This window comes from Gymnoscopelus microlampas (genome assembly GCF_963454915.1).
Source record: "Gymnoscopelus microlampas genome assembly, chromosome: 21".
Lineage (NCBI taxonomy): Eukaryota > Metazoa > Chordata > Actinopteri > Myctophiformes > Myctophidae > Gymnoscopelus > Gymnoscopelus microlampas.
The window spans coordinates 3632364-3651047 of record NC_139958.1 but is presented as its reverse complement, the minus strand read 5'-3'; the positions used below and the strand labels follow the sequence as shown (position 1 = coordinate 3651047).

Below are 18684 nucleotides of genomic sequence, written 5' to 3'. Positions count from 1 at the left end.
TTATATTTTGGTATGATAACCCTTCCAATCTTGTAGCTTAATGGCAGTTATCACTACCTACCGGCTAATGTATCCGGTAGGAGACACAAAGTAGAATCTTTGTGTCTCCTACCGGAAATACACCCGGGCATCAAATTATTGCGACAAAAAACAAAATATATCCATGTATTCAAGGCTTCATGGGGTGTGCAATTGATAACTTCTCAGATTTTTGGTGTTTGCAAAAAGACTGCTTTCCATAAGCTTGTAAAAGTTGACCCTCCTTTGGTCTAGGGTGGTCATAGCTGAATGGGTAGAGAGGCAGATGTGACTGGGAAACTTAAAGGAGTTCACCCAAAAAAATATTTATTTTCTATCAATTGCACACCCCATGAAGCCTTGAATACATGGATATATTTTGTTTTTTGTCGCAATAATTTGATGCCCGGGTGTATTTCCGGTAGGAGACAAAAAGATTCTACTTTGTGTCTCCTACCGGATACATTAGCCGGTAGTGATAACTGCCATTAAGCTACAAGATTGGAAGGGTTATCATACCAAAATATAAACTAGAGACATGTAGGAAGACAAAAATACAAAAACTTTACAGTCACCTTAGGTGGTACCAAAATATGGCTTGGCCCCTGGACTAATATGGGCGACCAGGCTTTTGCCGTGCTCAAGGGCCCCTCGGCTGTGGAACACCCTGCCTGGGGATCTCAGGCAGACAAACTCAGTGTCCTCTTTTCAAATCTCTAAAAACTCACTTCTATCACACAGCTTTTTTTTAATGAACTGTTGTATCCCCCCCCCCCCCCCCCCTGTAGTAGCTCTTAGGACCCCCTATGGGTCCTGGATCCCCTGTTGAAGACCCCTGATCTAATGTCCATGATGTTATTTCTCTCTCTCTCTCTCTCTCTCTCTCTCTCTCTCTCTCTCTCTCTCTCTCTCTCTCTCTCTCTCTCTCTCTCTCTCTCTCTCTCTCTCTCTCTCTCTCTCTCTCTCTCTCTCTCTCTCTCTCTCTCTCTCTCTCTCTCTCTCTCTCTCTCTCTCTCTCTCCATACAGTGTCACTGAGAGTCAGTCCTGACAGATCTCAGTTCTTTAGAGGTGAGGACATCTCACTGAGCTGTGTGAAAGAATGGACGTCTGTGCCAGGATGGTCTGTGAGAAGAAAGACCAGTTGGATGAGTGGAACCTGTGGCAGTAACTGGGGAGATAACTACGGTATGTATGTATAGATGGATAGACGGACGGACAGACGGACTGTCATCAGACTGATTGATTGATTTCAAGTGAATGCCTCTTTCTTTTCATTGTGATTCTGCGTAGGAGAGACCTGTAAGAAGGAGCTGTATCCTGAGGAAAGTGGTGTTTACTGGTGTGAGTCCCAGTCAGGACAACTCAGCCAGTCCATCAACATTACCATCTCTGGTACAATCAATATAATTACTGTATATAATCAATATATTAATGTGTAGACAGACATATTTCACATACTATCACTGAATGTTAACACAGATATTGATGTGTTTCCATTCAATAGATATGATGTCACATGTTGACTACAGTATGTCTATCAGTATAGTGTTGTTGTGTTAACCTTGTAGGTCAAGAGGTTACATCTGTTCTCTTGATAAAGACAATTTTAAGTTTGAATAATAACTTAACACTTAACATAAAAGTCCTATTTCCAACTTATAGATCTTTGAGTATTACTGTTATATATCCTGATTCTTTGTTTCCAAACAAACATCCCTGATGTCATGATGATGTAATTCTGGAGGGATGACAGGACAGTGGATCTGAGAATATGAATTTACTAAATGTGAAAAATATTCTGACAACAAAACAACAATATATTGAATTATAGATTTACTTCCTTATTCTACTGGCAACGTACACAAGACATTTAGCTCTGATTGGTCCAGTGGTTTGTGAGAGTAGCAGACACACTTCTAGACGGCTCACCCCTACGTGTGTGTGTGTGTGTGTGTGTGTGTGTGTGTGTGTGTGTGTGTGTGTGTGTGTGTGTGTGTGTGTGTGTGTGTGTGTGAGAGTGTGTGTGTGTGTGTGTGTGTGTGTGTGTGTGTGTGTGTGTGTGTGTGTGTGTGTGTGTGTGTACAAATCCAATACCTTATTACAAAGACTGGAATTGTCTTTGTGGGGTCAGTCCAATGCTCCCTCATGCTTTATTTCCCTCAGTTTAGGGTATAACATGACAACTGTATGTGTCATCTATTGTGGAGCCTCCAACAATCACATGTTCATAACTCACTGCTGTTGGTTCTAGATGGAGATGTGATCCTGGAGAGTCCTGTACTTCCTGTCCAGGGAAGTGATGTCACACTCCGCTGCTTGTACAAAGACAGGACAACACGGAAACCATCTTCTAACCTCCCAGCTGATTTCTATAAAGATGGATCCCTCATCAGGACTGAGTCTACAGGACAGATGACCATCCACAGTGTTTACAAGTCTGATGAAGGATTCTACAAGTGTAACATCTCTGGCCGTAGAGAGTCACCAGAGAGCTGGATGAGTGTGAGAGGTGAGATGAAACTAATGGTCTAGTGGGTCAATATTTTACATAACCTGGGACAGCTGCAAAGTGTTCTTTCTTTCTTTCTTTCTTTCTTTCTTTCTTTCATTTTCCCTTTGATCACACACTTTAAACCTACACCAACAAGCTTGTAAAAAAAAAGATATGGTTTAGTCTGCTTTTAAAAGAAGGCACTGTTCTAGCAGACCTTAATTCAAGACAAGTGGTAGAATTCCAGGAACAACATAACTTGATTTAGAATTAATATAGGTTTAAAGGTAGTGTATGTAATGTGTTTTGGTTTAAACAAAAAGTAATTTTGTTAAAAGGTTAAAGCTCTTTATTCTAATAGTCATTGCTATAGGCTGTTTTTTCAGTAACAGGGGTCTCAATGTCTCTCCAGCTCTTTAGTAAACAGAAAATACATTTTCAGGTGGGTTGTCAAAGGCCCCTCAAAGTAATCTCCTCAAAGGCCCCTGGGGGTCCCTGGGCCCCACCTTGTAGACTATTGTGTTATGTAGCTACAGTATACCAAGTGTAAATACATTTAACATGACATGTAACCATGCAGGTGTGACCAGGCTGATCCTTAAAGGTGGCTCCAACCCATGTGAGGGTTACATTGAAATCTATCATGACTATGAATGGGGCCTCGTTGGTCATGATAACTGGAACCAGAACAATGAAGATGTGGTGTGTAGGAGTATTGGCTGTGGACAGGCTGTGAATGGATCTTCATACATAATGAAACACAATATAACCAATATACCTAATAAGGTATGAATCGATAATGTAAACTGTACCTATATAGTGAAACACAATATAACTACATAATACTTAATAAGGTATGGATCAATAATGTGAACTGTATATATATAATGAAACAACTACATAATACTAAATAAGGTATGGATCAATAATGTGAAGTGCACCTATATAATTATACACAATATCCTGATAAGGTATGGATCAATGGTGTGAACTGTAACGGGACAGAGGATCAGCTGTGGAACTGCCAGAACTTCAGTGATTGGGGGGTCAACGTCTCCAACCAGAACTTCAGTGATTGGGGGGTCAACGTCTCCAACCAGAACTTCAGTGATTGGGGGGTCAACGTCTCCAACCAGGAAGTTAAATGGATCACATGTTCAGGTAAGACACACCTCAGTATTGATATCATCACTTTGTTGTTGACTGTTTTGTTGCATGCACACGCACGGACACACACACACGCACGGACACACACACACACACACACACACACACACACACACACACACACACACACACACACACACACACACACACACACACACACACACACACACACACACACACACACACACACACACACACACACACACACACACACAGCTTTGTGTGGAACAAAGCTGTGGTGAGTTATGGACATCACATAACTCTAATTTCCAAGTCACTGTTTTTAAAATTAGATTTGTCTTTCTTTCTTTCTTTCTTTCTTTCTTTCTTTCTTTCTTTCTTTCTCAACTTGTAGATAAGGTTGAAATAAGTTTGGATGGTTTTAAATGTGCCGGAGCTGTCCAATTCAACACAACATCAAATGAGGGAAATTCAAAATACTATGTTTGTTCTGACCACTGGGGTAAGAGTTATACTACCTTGAATGTTCTCATTTGTCATCATACATTCCTGTGTGATCATTTATGGACCTTTGGACTGTATTAGAACCTTTCCCACTTTCTTTTGTGGATTTGTCCAGTCTGGGCTCTATTACTATTATAAGTAGTAGCAGCAGCGGTAGTATTTCTCATATCATTCCAAATCAAATATCTTATCTGTAACGTTGTTGGTTTTCTCTGACTTAAAGGAAAGGAACAAGCTGACCTTGTGTGCAACAACCTCAAATGTGGAATCTCAAAAGATGTACCTGACCCGACCAAAATGACCTCACCAGAGGGATTCACCTTCAAAGGCAAGAAGAGAATTCATTGTACAGGCACCGGAAATGAAGACCATCTGTGGCAGTGTGATCCTAAAGACCCTCTGCCTGCTACATGCTATAAACCTGCTTTCATCACATGTTCAGGTACGTTTGTTTACCTCACTGTGGTTTACATGTTCTTATCTCCAACAGCTGTCAGTTACAAACCACACATACAGACATGCATTAATATGTGGAAAGAAGCAGCACTCTGTTTGAAAGACTGAACTCAGTTCCATTTTCTTTATTCTGATGCGTTTCAGCATATAGCCTTCATCAGAACAAGTTACATGCATAAGTGTCATACATACAGTATGTATGCAGACGCACACACGCATATATGCACGCGCGCGTGTGAGAGTGCGCGCACACACACACACACACACACACACACACACACACACACACACACACACACACACACACACACACACACACACACACACACACACACACACACACACACACACACACACACACACACAGACACACACACACACACACACACACACACACACAGACATACATTATACATGCTCACAAAATACAATGTATTTGCTTGCTGTTCAATGAATGTTCAAATGTTCAATGCCAAAGTGTTCACATACAGATGTATGTTGGTGTTGGTACAGTGTTGGTATATATAAATATAAAGTGTTGGTACATTTTCATGTCTGTTAACAGATCACCCCATGTTACGGCTACAAGACGGGGACAATGTCTGTTCTGGAACCTTGGTGGTGGAGGACGGTGACATGTGGAATATTACCTGTAATGAAAACACCACAATAACAGCTGATATGATGTGTAAACAACTGAGATGTGGAGTCAATGTCACACACAACTTTACCTGTGACAGGAGCCAATCAGTTCCATCCACACTGAACTGCTCAGGTAATATTATTATCCATACATCTCATACATGTAGTTTCAGCACAGCAACAAGAAAAAGGAGTCAACTCTTGTGTTAGGCTTTAAGTTTCACCATGATATTCATCTTGCTTTACTCACACAGTAGGAAAACATTATATAAAATCCATAAGTTAAATTGTATAGTAGTCTTATAATTTGCACTATACATACTGTAATAGTGCAAATTTAAGCAGCTACACTTCACTACAGTATAAAGCCTAAATCTCTTTTGGTCATTATTTCTGTGTCTTCAAAGATGATATGAAACAGATTAAACAGAGCATGTTTATTTATGTCTTAATTTAATCATTAGATTTTTAAATTAAATGCATTTAATTTATTTAATGCATTTTAGTTTTTCATATACCGTATAATCAAATTGACAGAATCTGCCTTCTCTTAATGTTTTAACAGAAAAGATCAACATAACTCTCCTGGACGACCACAGTCCCAGTGATTGTTATGGTGCAGTTTATATCAATAGTTCTATGGGTCTGCAGCCTGTGTGTGGTTCAGACTGGGACAGACATGATGGAGAAGTGGTTTGCAGAGAGTTGGGCTGTGGCCAGGTGAGCTCGCGCACGCGCGCGCACGCACACACACACACACACACACACACACACACACACACACACACACACACACACACACACACACACACACACACACACACACACACACACACACACACACACACACACACACACACACACACACACACACACACACACACACACACACACACACACACACACACACACACACACACATTGTATCACTCATACAGATAATTTCACTCAGAAATATTTTGTGTGGCAAAGGAAATGTATTTTATTCAGAATACATTGAATGTGTTCTTGCAGGTGATTTACACCAGCACCACCAGAACTGGACATCATGGAATACTGGACAATGTCAACTGTAATGGCACTGAGACGTCACTGTGGCACTGCAAGGCCAAGTACAATGACTCTGTCCCATGCACTTCCACTGCTCATGTCACCTGTGAAAGTAAGAGCATGATTTTATTGTTGAACAACAGATGGTAACAAGTCACATAAGAGTGCAAAGAGAATAAGTTCTGTCACAGTGATGGCATGGTCAGAAAGGGTGTCCAGGAGAAGCAGATGGTTCACTATGTCAAATGCTGCTGATAGCTCTAGAGGAATTAGGACTGTAGAGTGGGAGGCAGCCTAGGCAGCATGGAGAGGTTTTGACTTTCAGTGGAGTGAGCTGGTTTGATCCAGCAGGTTGTTCTGTGAGAGACTGAGAGAAAACGGGGTAGAGACAACATGTTCAAGAGTTTTGGAAAGAAAGGAACGCAGTGAAACCAGTCTGTAATAAAGCACACATACATGTTATGGTTTCCCTAATAATTCATCCTTTTTTCAGACAACAAGATGGTGTTCATGAAGAATGGAACGTCCTGTTCTGGTCAGGTGGCAGTAGAGCATGCTGGGAAGGACTACTGGCTCTCAGGGACCAATGAGACGTGGAACCACACTGCTGATGTGGTGTGTGGACAGATGCATTGTGGGAATGCTACTAATGTCACCCTGTTCCCTCATGTTCCTTCTGGAGAACCTGGAATGGAGAATGATGTTTGGAGTGAGTCCTATAACTGCTCCTCCACAGAGACATCAGTCTTCCACTGTCCAAAGGACAACACAACATCATCCAATCAGAGCCTCGCTTTGGTGGAATGTTCAGGTAATGTGTTAACCTTTTTAAATGTTCCTGTTGTGATTAGTTTGATTTTCTATTTATCATGGTACCTTTATTTCTCACCCATCATGTTCACAACACGTATTCTACAGAACATGATATTATATCCTCATTTCTCACTAATTTTCATTTGATCCTAACGTGTATTTCAACAGGTAATATAACAGCAACGCTGTCAGATCAGTGTTGGGGGACAGTTCAGGTGTGCACCCATGCAGGCTGTGGGGGGGTGTGTGCACACACCTGGACTGAAGCTAATTCTGAAATGCTGTGTAAAGACCTGGGCTGTGGACCTGCCTTCTCTGAGATCCACCAGAACATCAAGGGGAATGTGACCATCCTGGCAATGTACCCGACCAATCACACCACCAACCTGACTGAGAGCATCATCGTGAAAAAAGACCCAGAGACCAACTGTGATGACAAACCAGCCTTCGTTGTTTGCTTGGGTAAAATACCTACACTAAAATTAGAACTCAATTATTTTGGTAGATTGTTATAGGCAAGGCAAGTTTATTTGTAGGCTATAGCACATTTCAACAAGGCAATTCAAAGTGCTTTTCACAAGACATTAAAAACCTGTTATTAAAATGAAACAGATGAGATAATTAAATCACAATGACGCAAAAATTGTTATGGTTATACTGTAAACTATTCTCAATCGTACCTCTTCATAATAATTCGATTTTGTGAACATCAATACATTGTCTATAATATAGTCATTTCAGCGGTACTTGACTATATAGGCTACGGCCAATTTAATTAAAAATATATATTCTTTATTTTGTATATTATATTATATTATGTTTATTGTTTTAGTGGTTTTAGTGGATATGTATCTCTGTACATAGAAAAAAACCTGTTTCACATGAAGTTTTTATACTGTTTCCATGCAGCCAGTATCAAGGCTGATTTCAAGGATTCCAGAGATCATTGTTCTGGAAATGTGGAGATACTCTATCGAGGCCAACGATACCCTGTCTGTAAAGAAACCCTGAATGACACCAATGTCCAAAATACCATCTGCAGAGAGCTGCAATGTGGAGAGACCGGCGAGCCTGTTGAATTCTGAGAGCTGCAATGTGGAGAGACCGGCGAGCCTGTTGAATTCTTTGGACCTTTACCACAAAGTCCACCTGAAGTCATGTCAGGATTGAGCTGTCCTGCAAACAGCCACAAGGTGGCAGACTGTAACATTACTTTACAGGACAAAGGACATTGTGCTCTTGGTGGCCTCCAGTGTTCTGGTACGTTTTAAATGCTTTCATCTGATTCCAACTGACTTAAACAAATAAGTGTTGTATAGATACTCTGCATGTTACAGTAACAGCCCATTTATGAACATGGACTGTGGTAGAATATGATTTTACAGCAACAATCTGAGGCAATGATTCATATTTCTTGGTTTTCAACTATGCTGTGTCTCTGCTACTTCTCATCTCAGACTGGCAGAAGATCAGAATACAACATCCAAAACAGCCTGGAAGACACTTTGAGGGACATGTGTTTGTTTACAGTCAGAATGGTTCCAGGATGGTTTCTAGCCATGGCTGGACAGACACAGAGGGAGACAAACTGTGCCGTCATCTGGACCGTGGTGGTTATATAAACCATACAGCATCAAATAGTTCTTCTGATCTGTGGGAGAAGAGCTTCAACTGTAGAGATGTGAAGAACCTGAAGACCATCTGGGACTGTGAACGTGAAAATACAACCTCCGGGAACCAAGGGGTCTACCTCCAATGCCAGAGTAATAACTTATTATTATTACTATATACTATCTATCTCCAATGCTAGAGTAATGAATAACAATTATTATTAATACATCTCCAATGCCAGTTGGTAATACATTGTATTACCAAACAGTGTAATCCAAAACTAAAACAACAAAAAATGGATTATAATAAATGCTGTCATTATAATTTGTTTTATTATAAATAATAAAATAAATTGACACCTAGGATTTTACCAGTCCATTTGTACACATTAAGGGTTATATTAACGTACAGGATTGTGTTCAAAAGATGATTTAATATCAAGACAGATGTATGTTGAAGTGGTGAAAAGGACAGTTTATTTTTCATTGATCATAATTGGATGAGGGATATTCAGGCCTCTTCAGGCCCAGTGGATGTATGCCTCTTATTTCAAGTAAATGGTTTGAATGACATCTCTACATGACCCCATAACATGTTTTTTCAGCGCTATCACATCTGTGTGGTTGTGGGATTAGAGATTTATTTGTTTCTGTTGATTTGTTGTTGTTGCTGTTTTCCCAGATAACCCTGTGGTTAGCCTATCATACTGGTCTGGTCAGGTGAAGATCGATGGCATCAGGGTGTGTGGTGATCACTGGGATGACAAACATTCACAAATAGTTTGCAGAGAGAAGAGCTGTGGCAATGCTCTGGCCTTTAAGAAACATGGAAGAACTGGGTCAGATGTTTACCACGTCCGTTGCCAGGGCTCTGAGTCCAGTCTTGGGCAGTGTGAGACGGTCCTGGGCCGGTGTGCTGGAGGACTGGTGTCTGTCTACTGTAGAGGTGAATTATTTTATATATTTCTACACTTTTTGCATTTTGTATTGTATATAGTAGTTACTGAATGTCATTTTGTATTGTATATAGTAGCTACTGTATATTATTTTGTATTCTATATAGCAGCTACTGTATATTATTTTGTATTCTATATAGTAGTTACTGTATTTCAGACTATTTAAGAATTTAGTCCATATTTTACTTCAGTATTTGTTACTGATGTATTATTTTCTACTGAAAAAAAGAATATAAATGTTTATATGAGACTGCAATGACATAGTTTATTACTGTAAAACAGGCATTCTGGACATTGAAGTGGATAAAGACCTCTATAGGAACTACATTTTAGATTAACCCATGAACTTATTTCCAAGTTTCTAGACATAATGGACAATGGATTGGAATTGAGATCAGATCAGTTTTTATTTTCATTTGAAACTGTCAATGGATGTATTTATTTGTTCTTCCTCCTATTTTAGTGGTTGAATAAGCTTCCTAATTGTTTTCTCTTGCTCCTTATGCTAATTAATTCCTATTATATATGCTACTAATATCTATCCATTCAAAGGTTTTGATGCAATATCATTTCCACATGACAGGGAATGAAGCAGAGGTTTTTCATTTCACTTGTTACAGATGGCATCAGCTTCAGAACCACAAAGAAGTGTGGAGGTATACTTAGTGTCCATCGATACCAAGATGAGTGGGAGCGTGTGTGTCCCCTAAATGTAACAAAGGATTTTAAGAACCTGCTGTGCAAGAAGCTTGGTTGTGGTGAAGTCATAGAGAACATTATGACAGATGTGAAATCTACAGAGGAGGTAAACAACTGTTTTGTTTGCTTTGACCTTTAAGTCTCATTGATATCATAAGACATCTCGTCACTCCAGTCTCTTCTGTACATTATTGTCTTCGGCCTGGCGAGAGAGTATGTTTTACCCTCCGTCCGTCCGTCCGTGTGTCCGTGTGTGTGTCCGTCCTGTCTGTGTGTTACCAGCTAATCTCCGGCACCGTTGGCCCGTTCGCTCCGAAACTTTGCACACACACTCCCTGGATGCCAATTCAGAACCTCTGCCCCAATTTTTTCACATGGGCCTGTTATAGCGCCACTAGGAGGCCGATTTGTGCAAAACAATGTTTTTTACATTACTCCTACAGATTTTATCCAAACGTCATGCAAATCGGTACACAGTATCTCTATAGTCATGTGATCAACACGGATCGGTCCGATTTCCCATATTCCATCCTCATTGCCTATGGTTGGCTTCCAAAGTTTGCAGGATTGGTCCGTTTTGAACAAAAAGCCTCAAACTATGCACGCAGCTTTCGATTTCCGTGAAATTTCACACGCACATTCCCACTAGTCCAAGGAAGAAATGCCACCCTTTTCACATTGGCCTGTTATAGCGCCACCAGCAGGTCTAATTTAGCAAAACACATTTTTGGAACAAAATGCCTCAAATCATGAATGCAGTGTCTGATTGCCGTGAAAGACCTAAGAATAAATGGCACCCTTTTCACATTGGCCTATTATAGCGCCACCAGGAGGCCAGAATAACGTACCTGACCTGGCGGAGACCTGTGCTCCGAGGAGCACTTTTTCTAGTTTTGTATGAAATGTGTTTTTGTATCACATTACTGACTAAAAACAGTGAGGAAAAAAGTCTCTCAAACACTAAAGGAAGTTTTGATTATGATTGTAGGATCTGGAAATTACTCTGGTTTGCACAAAAGATCATTTGGACATCAGAGACTGTGTCCACCAGAAGTCTTGTAATAAAGTCAAACCAGCTGAAATCTATTGTAAAGGTAACACACCTACTTTCACTGATCATGTTGAACTAAATGTTATTAGTTTGGTTTTACCTAGACACTGATGAGTGAAACAATTCTGATAATTATTTTTGATGATGATGATGATGATTATGATTATGATCTCTCATTTGCTTTATTCAACCAACAAAATCAACAACACAAAGTGATTTATCATTTTGGAGTAATTGATATACTGGAGGTCCTTAGGATTGTCACAGTCCTTGTGATTGTGCTGCTGCTGATTCTCCTCAGCCTGTGTGTGAGAACACCTGCTACTGTTAATTGCGACCGTAGGTCGCATTTACTATAGAAACCTGCTCCAGGTGTCCGTCCGTCACGTCACTCCGTCACACACGTCCCGTCACACTTTTGCCCTGCTCATATCTCCGCACCCGTTGCCCCGATCCATGCCAGATTTTGCACACACACTCCTTACCTGCCAAACTACACCCTCCAAGGACCCCCGGAGCTCCAGGGACCCCCAGCTGCCTCGGGGACCCCCAAGTGTAAAAAATGAGCACATGTGGACTAATTACCAAATGACCACCCCAACGGGGCTGCTCACGGGGCATTCCCGGGGACCACCCACTCCTGGTGCTCCAGAACGGATGCAAAAGTGGTGGCGCCCCCAGTGGAGGACCCCCTGCCACTGCAGCTCACATAAAATGCCTTAACTCGGGCTAGGAGCGTCCGGGAGAGCCGCGGCCGGTACCTATTCGTCCGCCAAGGCAACGCGGACACCCCACCCCTAATTTCTCACATGGCCCTCTTCTAGCGCCACCTTCAGGCCGCTTTTCACAACACATTTTTGCCCACTACTCCTACAGTTTTGCCCCTAAAAACACACAAATTGCTACACACTACACAGTATGTCTACACTCATGTCATCAACATGCCTGCCACCACATTTCTTAGACCACCAAACAAAACTATACATTGCCCACACAACTAGGAACCAATCGCCGTTACAGCCCTCTTCTGTATACATGTGACCTACGGTCGCTTATCTCCCGATTAGGGAGTCTTACTGGTAGTAAGTAACATTATATTCATGTATTCTAGTGGTTGTAGTTATAGGATAATTGTCTCCGCCAGGCCGAAAGGCATGGCGAGAGAGTATGTTTTACCCCCTGTCCGTCAGTCTGTGTGTGTGTGTGTGTGTGTGTGTGTGTGTGTGTGTGTGTGTGTGTGTGTGTGTGTGTGTGTGTGTGTGTGTGTGTGTGTGTGTGTGTGTGTGTGTGTGTGTGTGTGTGTGTGTGTGTGTGTGTGTGTGTGTGTGTGTGTCCGTCCGTCATTCTGTCATTTTGTGTACAGCTAATCTCTGGCACCGTTGGCTTGATCGCAGCGAAACTGTGCACACACAGTCCCTGGATGCCATAGCAGAACCTCTGCTCCAATTTTTTCACATGGGCCTTTTATAGCGCCACCAGGAGGCCGATTTGTGCAAAACACATTTTTGGACAGTACTCCTACATATTTTGGCCAAAAATCCCCCAAATCGGTACACAGTATCTCTTTAGTCATTAAAAGAAACGGCTGATTTCAGATTTTTCATATTCTATCCTGATTGGCAAAAATTGGCTTTCAAAGTTTGCAGGAGTACTCCTTTTCGAACAAAATGCCTCAAATCATGAACACATTATGCAATTTCCGTGAAATTTTTCACACACATTCCCATTAGGCCGAGGAAGAAATGCCATTTGAAAATGTTCAAATCAACCTCATGGTGGCGCTGTAACAGGCCGATTTGTGTTTTTACCTATAACTGCACGATCAGTATAAAACTTTGTATGCACACTCTCCAGAGGCCAACGAAAAACCTTTGCCTAGCATTTTTCACATTTGCCTTTTATAGCGCCACCAGGAGGCAGACTGTAAAACACATTTTTTTATATTAAGCCTTCAGATTTGATCCAAATTTCACGCAAATCGGTACACATGATCTCTATAGCCATGTGATCAAGACGGATCTGTTTGATTTTTCATATTCCATCCTGATTGGCTAACATTGACATGTAATGTTTGCAGGAGTGGCCCGTTTTGAACAAAATGCAGCAAATCATGAAGGCAGCGTCCGATTGCGGTGAAACTTTGAACGCACATTTGCACTACGTTGAGGAACAAATGCCACCCTTTTAACATTGGCCTGTTATAGTGCCACCAGCAGGTCAAATTTAGCAAAACACATTTTTAGAACAAAATGCCTCAAATCATGCATGCAGTGTCTGATTGCCGTGCACGGCCTAGGAATAAATGGCACCCTTTTCACATTGGCCTATTATAGTGCCACCAGGAGGCCATAATAACCTACCTGACCTGGCGGAGACTTGTGCTCCGAGGAGCACCTTTTCTAGTTATTCTCTTTTATGTTAAAATTGTAAATAGGAGTCTTGAATCAAGTCAACAATCATGTAAATTCACTGTTACATGTTTTAATATTTGTCCAGTCATTTACGAAAAAAATAAACTGATATTTGACAGAAACACAGCCTGATTGTACTCACGTAGATTAAGTAATACTACTATCGTGCGTGTGTTACTACTATCCTATATAGTATTAATAATAATGATGATGATGATGATGATAATAATAATGCTCTGCTGTGGCAAGTATAAGTGCAATGATACTGATGTACAACAGTAAAGCAATTATATTTTTCATTCTTTCTTTGACATCTTGCACCAGTGGTTTTCTAACTGTGTTGTCATTTAGTAAGACAATCTACACAAAAAGACAAAGAGGATGAAGGTGTTGAATATGAGGAGATTGGCATCACTGCAAATGAAATGAAAGTCTTGGATCAACTTGGTGAGTGATATTTACATTCTCATCAGACAGTGATACACATTCATTATCTAACGTATATGATGTACATTTGTAGCGGTCATAGCAGAATCATTAGAGAGCACGTCTGTGGAGACAGAGGCCCTGGTTGTCACAGGTTTGATTCCAGACCAGACCAGCAACTGTGAGTAACATTATATTAATGTATTCTATGAACATGGTTGTAGTCATATAGGATATTCTCTTTTACATGAACCATGTGTCAATAGGAGGCTTGAACATCATGTCATGTAAATTCAATGAATGACATGTTTTAATACTTTCCAGTCGTGTGTGTGTGTGTGTGTGTGTGTGTGTGTGTGTGTGTGTGTGTGTGTGTGTGTGTGTGTGTGTGTGTGTGTGTGTGTGTGTGTGTGTGTGTGTGTGTGTGTGTGTGTGTGTGTGTGTGTGTGTGTGTGTGTGTGTGTGTGTGTGTGTGTGTGTGTGTGTGTGTGTGTGTGTGCGCGCGCGCGCGCGTGCGTGCGTGCGTGCGTGCGGTGTATGCCACGTTGCGAAGACATTTTGTCCTACATGACAATAATAATAATAAGTACAGTAATACTGCATGTAAAACAGTAAATATATAGTTTTTCATCAGTAGTTTTCTAACTGTGTTGTCATAGTAAGACAATCTTCACAAAAAGACAAAGAGGATGAAGGTGTTGAATATGAGGAGATTGGCATCACTGCAAATGAAATGAAAGTCTTGGATCAACTTGGTGAGTGATATTTACATTCTCATCAGACAGTGATACACATTCATTATCTAACTCTGTCTCACTGACTGTATAACACCACTGTACTGTATAATTAGGGGTGTCACAATACCCCTAATCCACGATTCAATTTTTTATTTAATTTTAAGGCTATTACTCTTGATTTGCAAAGAAAAACACTTGTTTCTCAATTTATATTTGTATTGTATTTTAATAAGAATTATAAATAACAAATGAGAATCTAGAATGATAAATATTTTAACATATTAATAATATAAACTTTGGGTTTTACCAACTGTCATTGACATTTTCAAATTCAAATATTAAATAATTCTTCTTTAAGAAGATTATTTAATATTTTTGAAAAGTTATGATCTTTTCCCACTCCAAGTGGCTATGACCACTTGGCCCTGGATAGACAACCTGGCCTGGCGGAGATTGGCGGAAATCTGTGCTCTGAGGAGGAGCCTTCTAGTTAAAGCAGTCCATCAATTCTACATGGCTCAGCCCTTTAGTAACTCGCCTTAATTTCTCATCTATTTCTACATCGCAGGCAACACACTTTTTGCTGAAATGCGATCTGCTGCCATGGCACTTTGTAACGTTCTAGAAGATTGTTTGAATATTTAAGTTCTCCACCACTGAAAAGGTTTCCATGTCACAAGACTGTGCTCATTATTTGTTGAGCGCGACCCGCGGGTCGAATTATGTGTGAGTTTGGGAAGAAACACACGGTTTCTCTCTCTGTCAACCACGGCTGTAAGGCTTCCTTTTCCCCGTCGGAAGGAGGAATGTACAGGAAAACAACAGCGAGTGCATGGCTTACCTTGGACCAGCGTTGCCAGATTTTCTGAGAGAAACAAGCAACCAGGTCTATGAAAAGAAGTCCAAAATAAGCGAGCCTAAAGTAGCTTATAATAAGCAGACTTGGCAACACTGCCTTGGCAACACTGCCTTGGACAGTGAGAATAGCGATATGGCTTTTAATTTCGGTACATTTTCGGTATGTATCGAGTATCGTGACACCCTAATGTATAATACAGTATCACTGTATAACACCACTGTACTATATAATACAGTATCACTGTACTGTATAATACAGTATCACTGTACTGTATAATACAGTATCACTGTACTGTATAATACAGTATCACTGTACTGTATAATACATTATCATTGTATAACACCACTGTACTGTATAATACAGTATCACTGTATAACCCAAATGTACTGTATAATACAGTATCACTGTATAACAGGGCTGTTTTTAGCGGTGCCAGCCGCTCTACCTTTGACTATGTCCGTCCGTATGTCCGTATGTCCGTATGTCCGTATGTCAGTATGTCCGTTTGTCCGTTTGTCCGTTTGTCCGTTTCAGCACGGGCTTTAAACAGCTATAACTCCAGTTCGCAGCATGCCAGCAAGTCCAAATTTGGTATGTGGACTTAGACCACCAATAGGGACGAGCATTGATTGCTGAAGCCCCGCCCCGCCCTATTATAGCGCCACCAGGAGGCCACTGCCTTTAAACAGCTATAACTCCAGTTTGCAGCATGCCACCAAGTCCAAATTTGGTATGTGGACTTACACCACCAATAGGGACAAGCATTAATTGCTGAAGCCCCGCCCGCCCTATTATAGCGCCACCAGGAGGCCACTCATCAAAGGCACCGCTTCCTTCACACAGGGTGCGATTTTTTTTAGTAATCAGAGTAATCAGAGTAATCAGAGTAACCAGAGTAATCTCTAAACAACATGTTATTTAAATCACATTCTGTACATTTGAAACTATAGGATATCAGGTAATTTACCTGAGGTAAACAATGAACCTAGCATCTATATAAATACTATTCTGTATATTTATAGCGGTCATAGCAGAATCATTAGAGAGCATGTCTGTGGAGCCGGAGGCCCTGATTGGTCCAGGTTTGATTCCAGGCCAGACCAGCAACTGTGAGTAATGTTATATTCTATGAACATGGTTGTTCATAGGATGTTCTATTTTATATGAACTTTTTCAATAGGAGTGTCAAAACATCATGTCAATAATCTGTCATGTCAACCATGTAAATTCATTGTTGTTTTAATCCAGTACTGTCCAGGCAAGAAAGAAACGTGTGTGTGTGTGTGTGTGTGTGTGTGTGTGTGTGTGTGTGTGTGTGTGTGTGTGTGTGTGTGTGTGTGTGTGTGTGTGTGTGTGTGTGTGTGTGTGTGTGTGTGTGTGTGTGTGTGTGTGTGTGTGTGTGACTGACACTTTTATCCTACATAATGGTAATGATTAAGTTCAGTAATTCTGCATGTACAGCAGTAAACATGTTTTTTTCACCAGTAGTTTTCTAACTTTATTGTCATCTAGTACGAAAATCTGAGGATGAAGGTGTTGAATATGAGGAGATTGGCATCACTGCAAATGAAATGAAAGTGTTAGATCAACTTGGTGAGTGATATTTACATTCTCATCAGACAGTGATACACATTCATTATCTAACTGTCTCACTGACTGTATAATACAGTATCACTGTACTGTATAATACAGTATCACTGTACTGTATAATACAGTATCACTGTACTGTATAATACAGTATCACTGTATTATACGGGGCTTTTTTGTGAGAGTAATCAGAGTAACCAGAGTAATCAGGGTAACCAGAGTAAGCATGAACTGCTGTCAACAATGTCAAGGTAAATAATTACACATAAGTAGAGTTCAGAGAGAACAATGTAGTGTGTCAAATAAACTATATGATATCAGGTAAACAATGAACCTACTGTAGCATCTGTCTAAACAACATGCTATCTAAATCACATTCTGCACATTTGTTGTCAAGCAAAGGAAACAAATCAAATGAAAACTAATTAGATGCTTGAAGTAACCAAAGACAGTCAGTAACAGCATCTATCAATGTATGTGATGTGATGCAACTAGCCCTTATAATCTATTTACACGTTGGACGATAAGTCCTGATTTTGCCAAGTTTCTCATCGTTTTGATAGTTTATATTACAAGATTTTGTTGTTTGAATTGGCTGGCTAGGATAAAACTAACAGTGTGTGGATAAATAAAGTTGTTAGAGTTGATGTGAGTGTGAGTTCTTGTGCTTGACTTCTCTTGTCATGTTGGAAGCAGGATGCAGGTCAGAGACAGCAGAGGTCACCCTGAACGATGCAGGAAGTACTTCCTCCTTGTCTCATGATGTCATCCATGAGGAGGAAGTGACCGTGGTCCTCAACCCACAGCCTCACCACACCAACACTCAACATGCAGGAAAGTTGGAGCCACTGTTACACCTTTATATGTAATAATAATAAGGGTAATAATAATAATAATAATAACTAGGTTCTCCATCAGGCCATCATACATCTTGATCACATGACCCCAGAGATAATGTGTACCAATTTGTGTGTGTTTTGGACAAAATCTGTAGGAGTACTAGCAAAAAGTGTGTTTTGAAGAAAACACAAAATTGCGGAAAATGTAATCTGGCACAAACAGGGCCTATAAGTTGCATAGTGATCCAAGGAATCCATGGGGGAAAATATGTTGATTGTACGGCATACGGTTCAAGAGTTATAAGCCTGCTGCGGTAGCTCCACCATTTGGCAATGTGAAAAAAATGGAGTGGAGGTTCTTACTTGGTCTAGTTATGGAATGTTGTTCAAAACGAGCCACCCTTGT

The 18684-nt window shown here is 40.6% G+C and overlaps 3 protein-coding genes across 3 annotated transcripts in view; all 3 read left to right on the top strand.

The window, feature by feature from the left end:
• LOC311037340 (scavenger receptor cysteine-rich type 1 protein M130-like) overlaps positions 1 to 18308 on the top strand; it is a gene marked incomplete at both ends in the record, with an annotated part of 85635 nt that extends 67327 nt beyond the window's left edge. Inside the window, 4 exons of the mRNA XM_084046467.1 lie at positions 14182 to 14277; positions 14351 to 14437; positions 14916 to 15011; positions 18136 to 18308. Of these exons, the coding sequence (XP_083902593.1) occupies positions 14182 to 14277; positions 14351 to 14437; positions 14916 to 15011; positions 18136 to 18308 (452 nt within the window). The remainder of the gene's footprint in view (positions 1 to 14181; positions 14278 to 14350; positions 14438 to 14915; positions 15012 to 18135) is intronic.
• On the top strand, positions 634 to 8188 carry LOC311037216 (scavenger receptor cysteine-rich type 1 protein M130-like; the record flags this gene model as incomplete). Its single annotated transcript, XM_084046336.1, has 12 exons — positions 634 to 715; positions 1310 to 1411; positions 2277 to 2528; positions 3091 to 3296; positions 3482 to 3671; positions 4366 to 4584; positions 5164 to 5373; positions 5806 to 5960; positions 6255 to 6402; positions 6784 to 7101; positions 7272 to 7565; positions 8013 to 8188. 12 exons carry the CDS (start codon positions 634 to 636, stop codon positions 8186 to 8188), a joined length of 2352 nt encoding a protein of 783 aa, XP_083902462.1.
• LOC311037215 (CD5 antigen-like) lies at positions 8215 to 11731 on the top strand (the record flags this gene model as incomplete). Its single annotated transcript, XM_084046335.1, has 5 exons — positions 8215 to 8363; positions 8561 to 8866; positions 9396 to 9659; positions 10290 to 10325; positions 11721 to 11731. Exons 1-5 carry the CDS (start codon positions 8261 to 8263, stop codon positions 11729 to 11731), a joined length of 720 nt encoding a protein of 239 aa, XP_083902461.1. The 5' UTR covers positions 8215 to 8260.
• Positions 18309 to 18684: the final 376 nt, after the last annotated feature.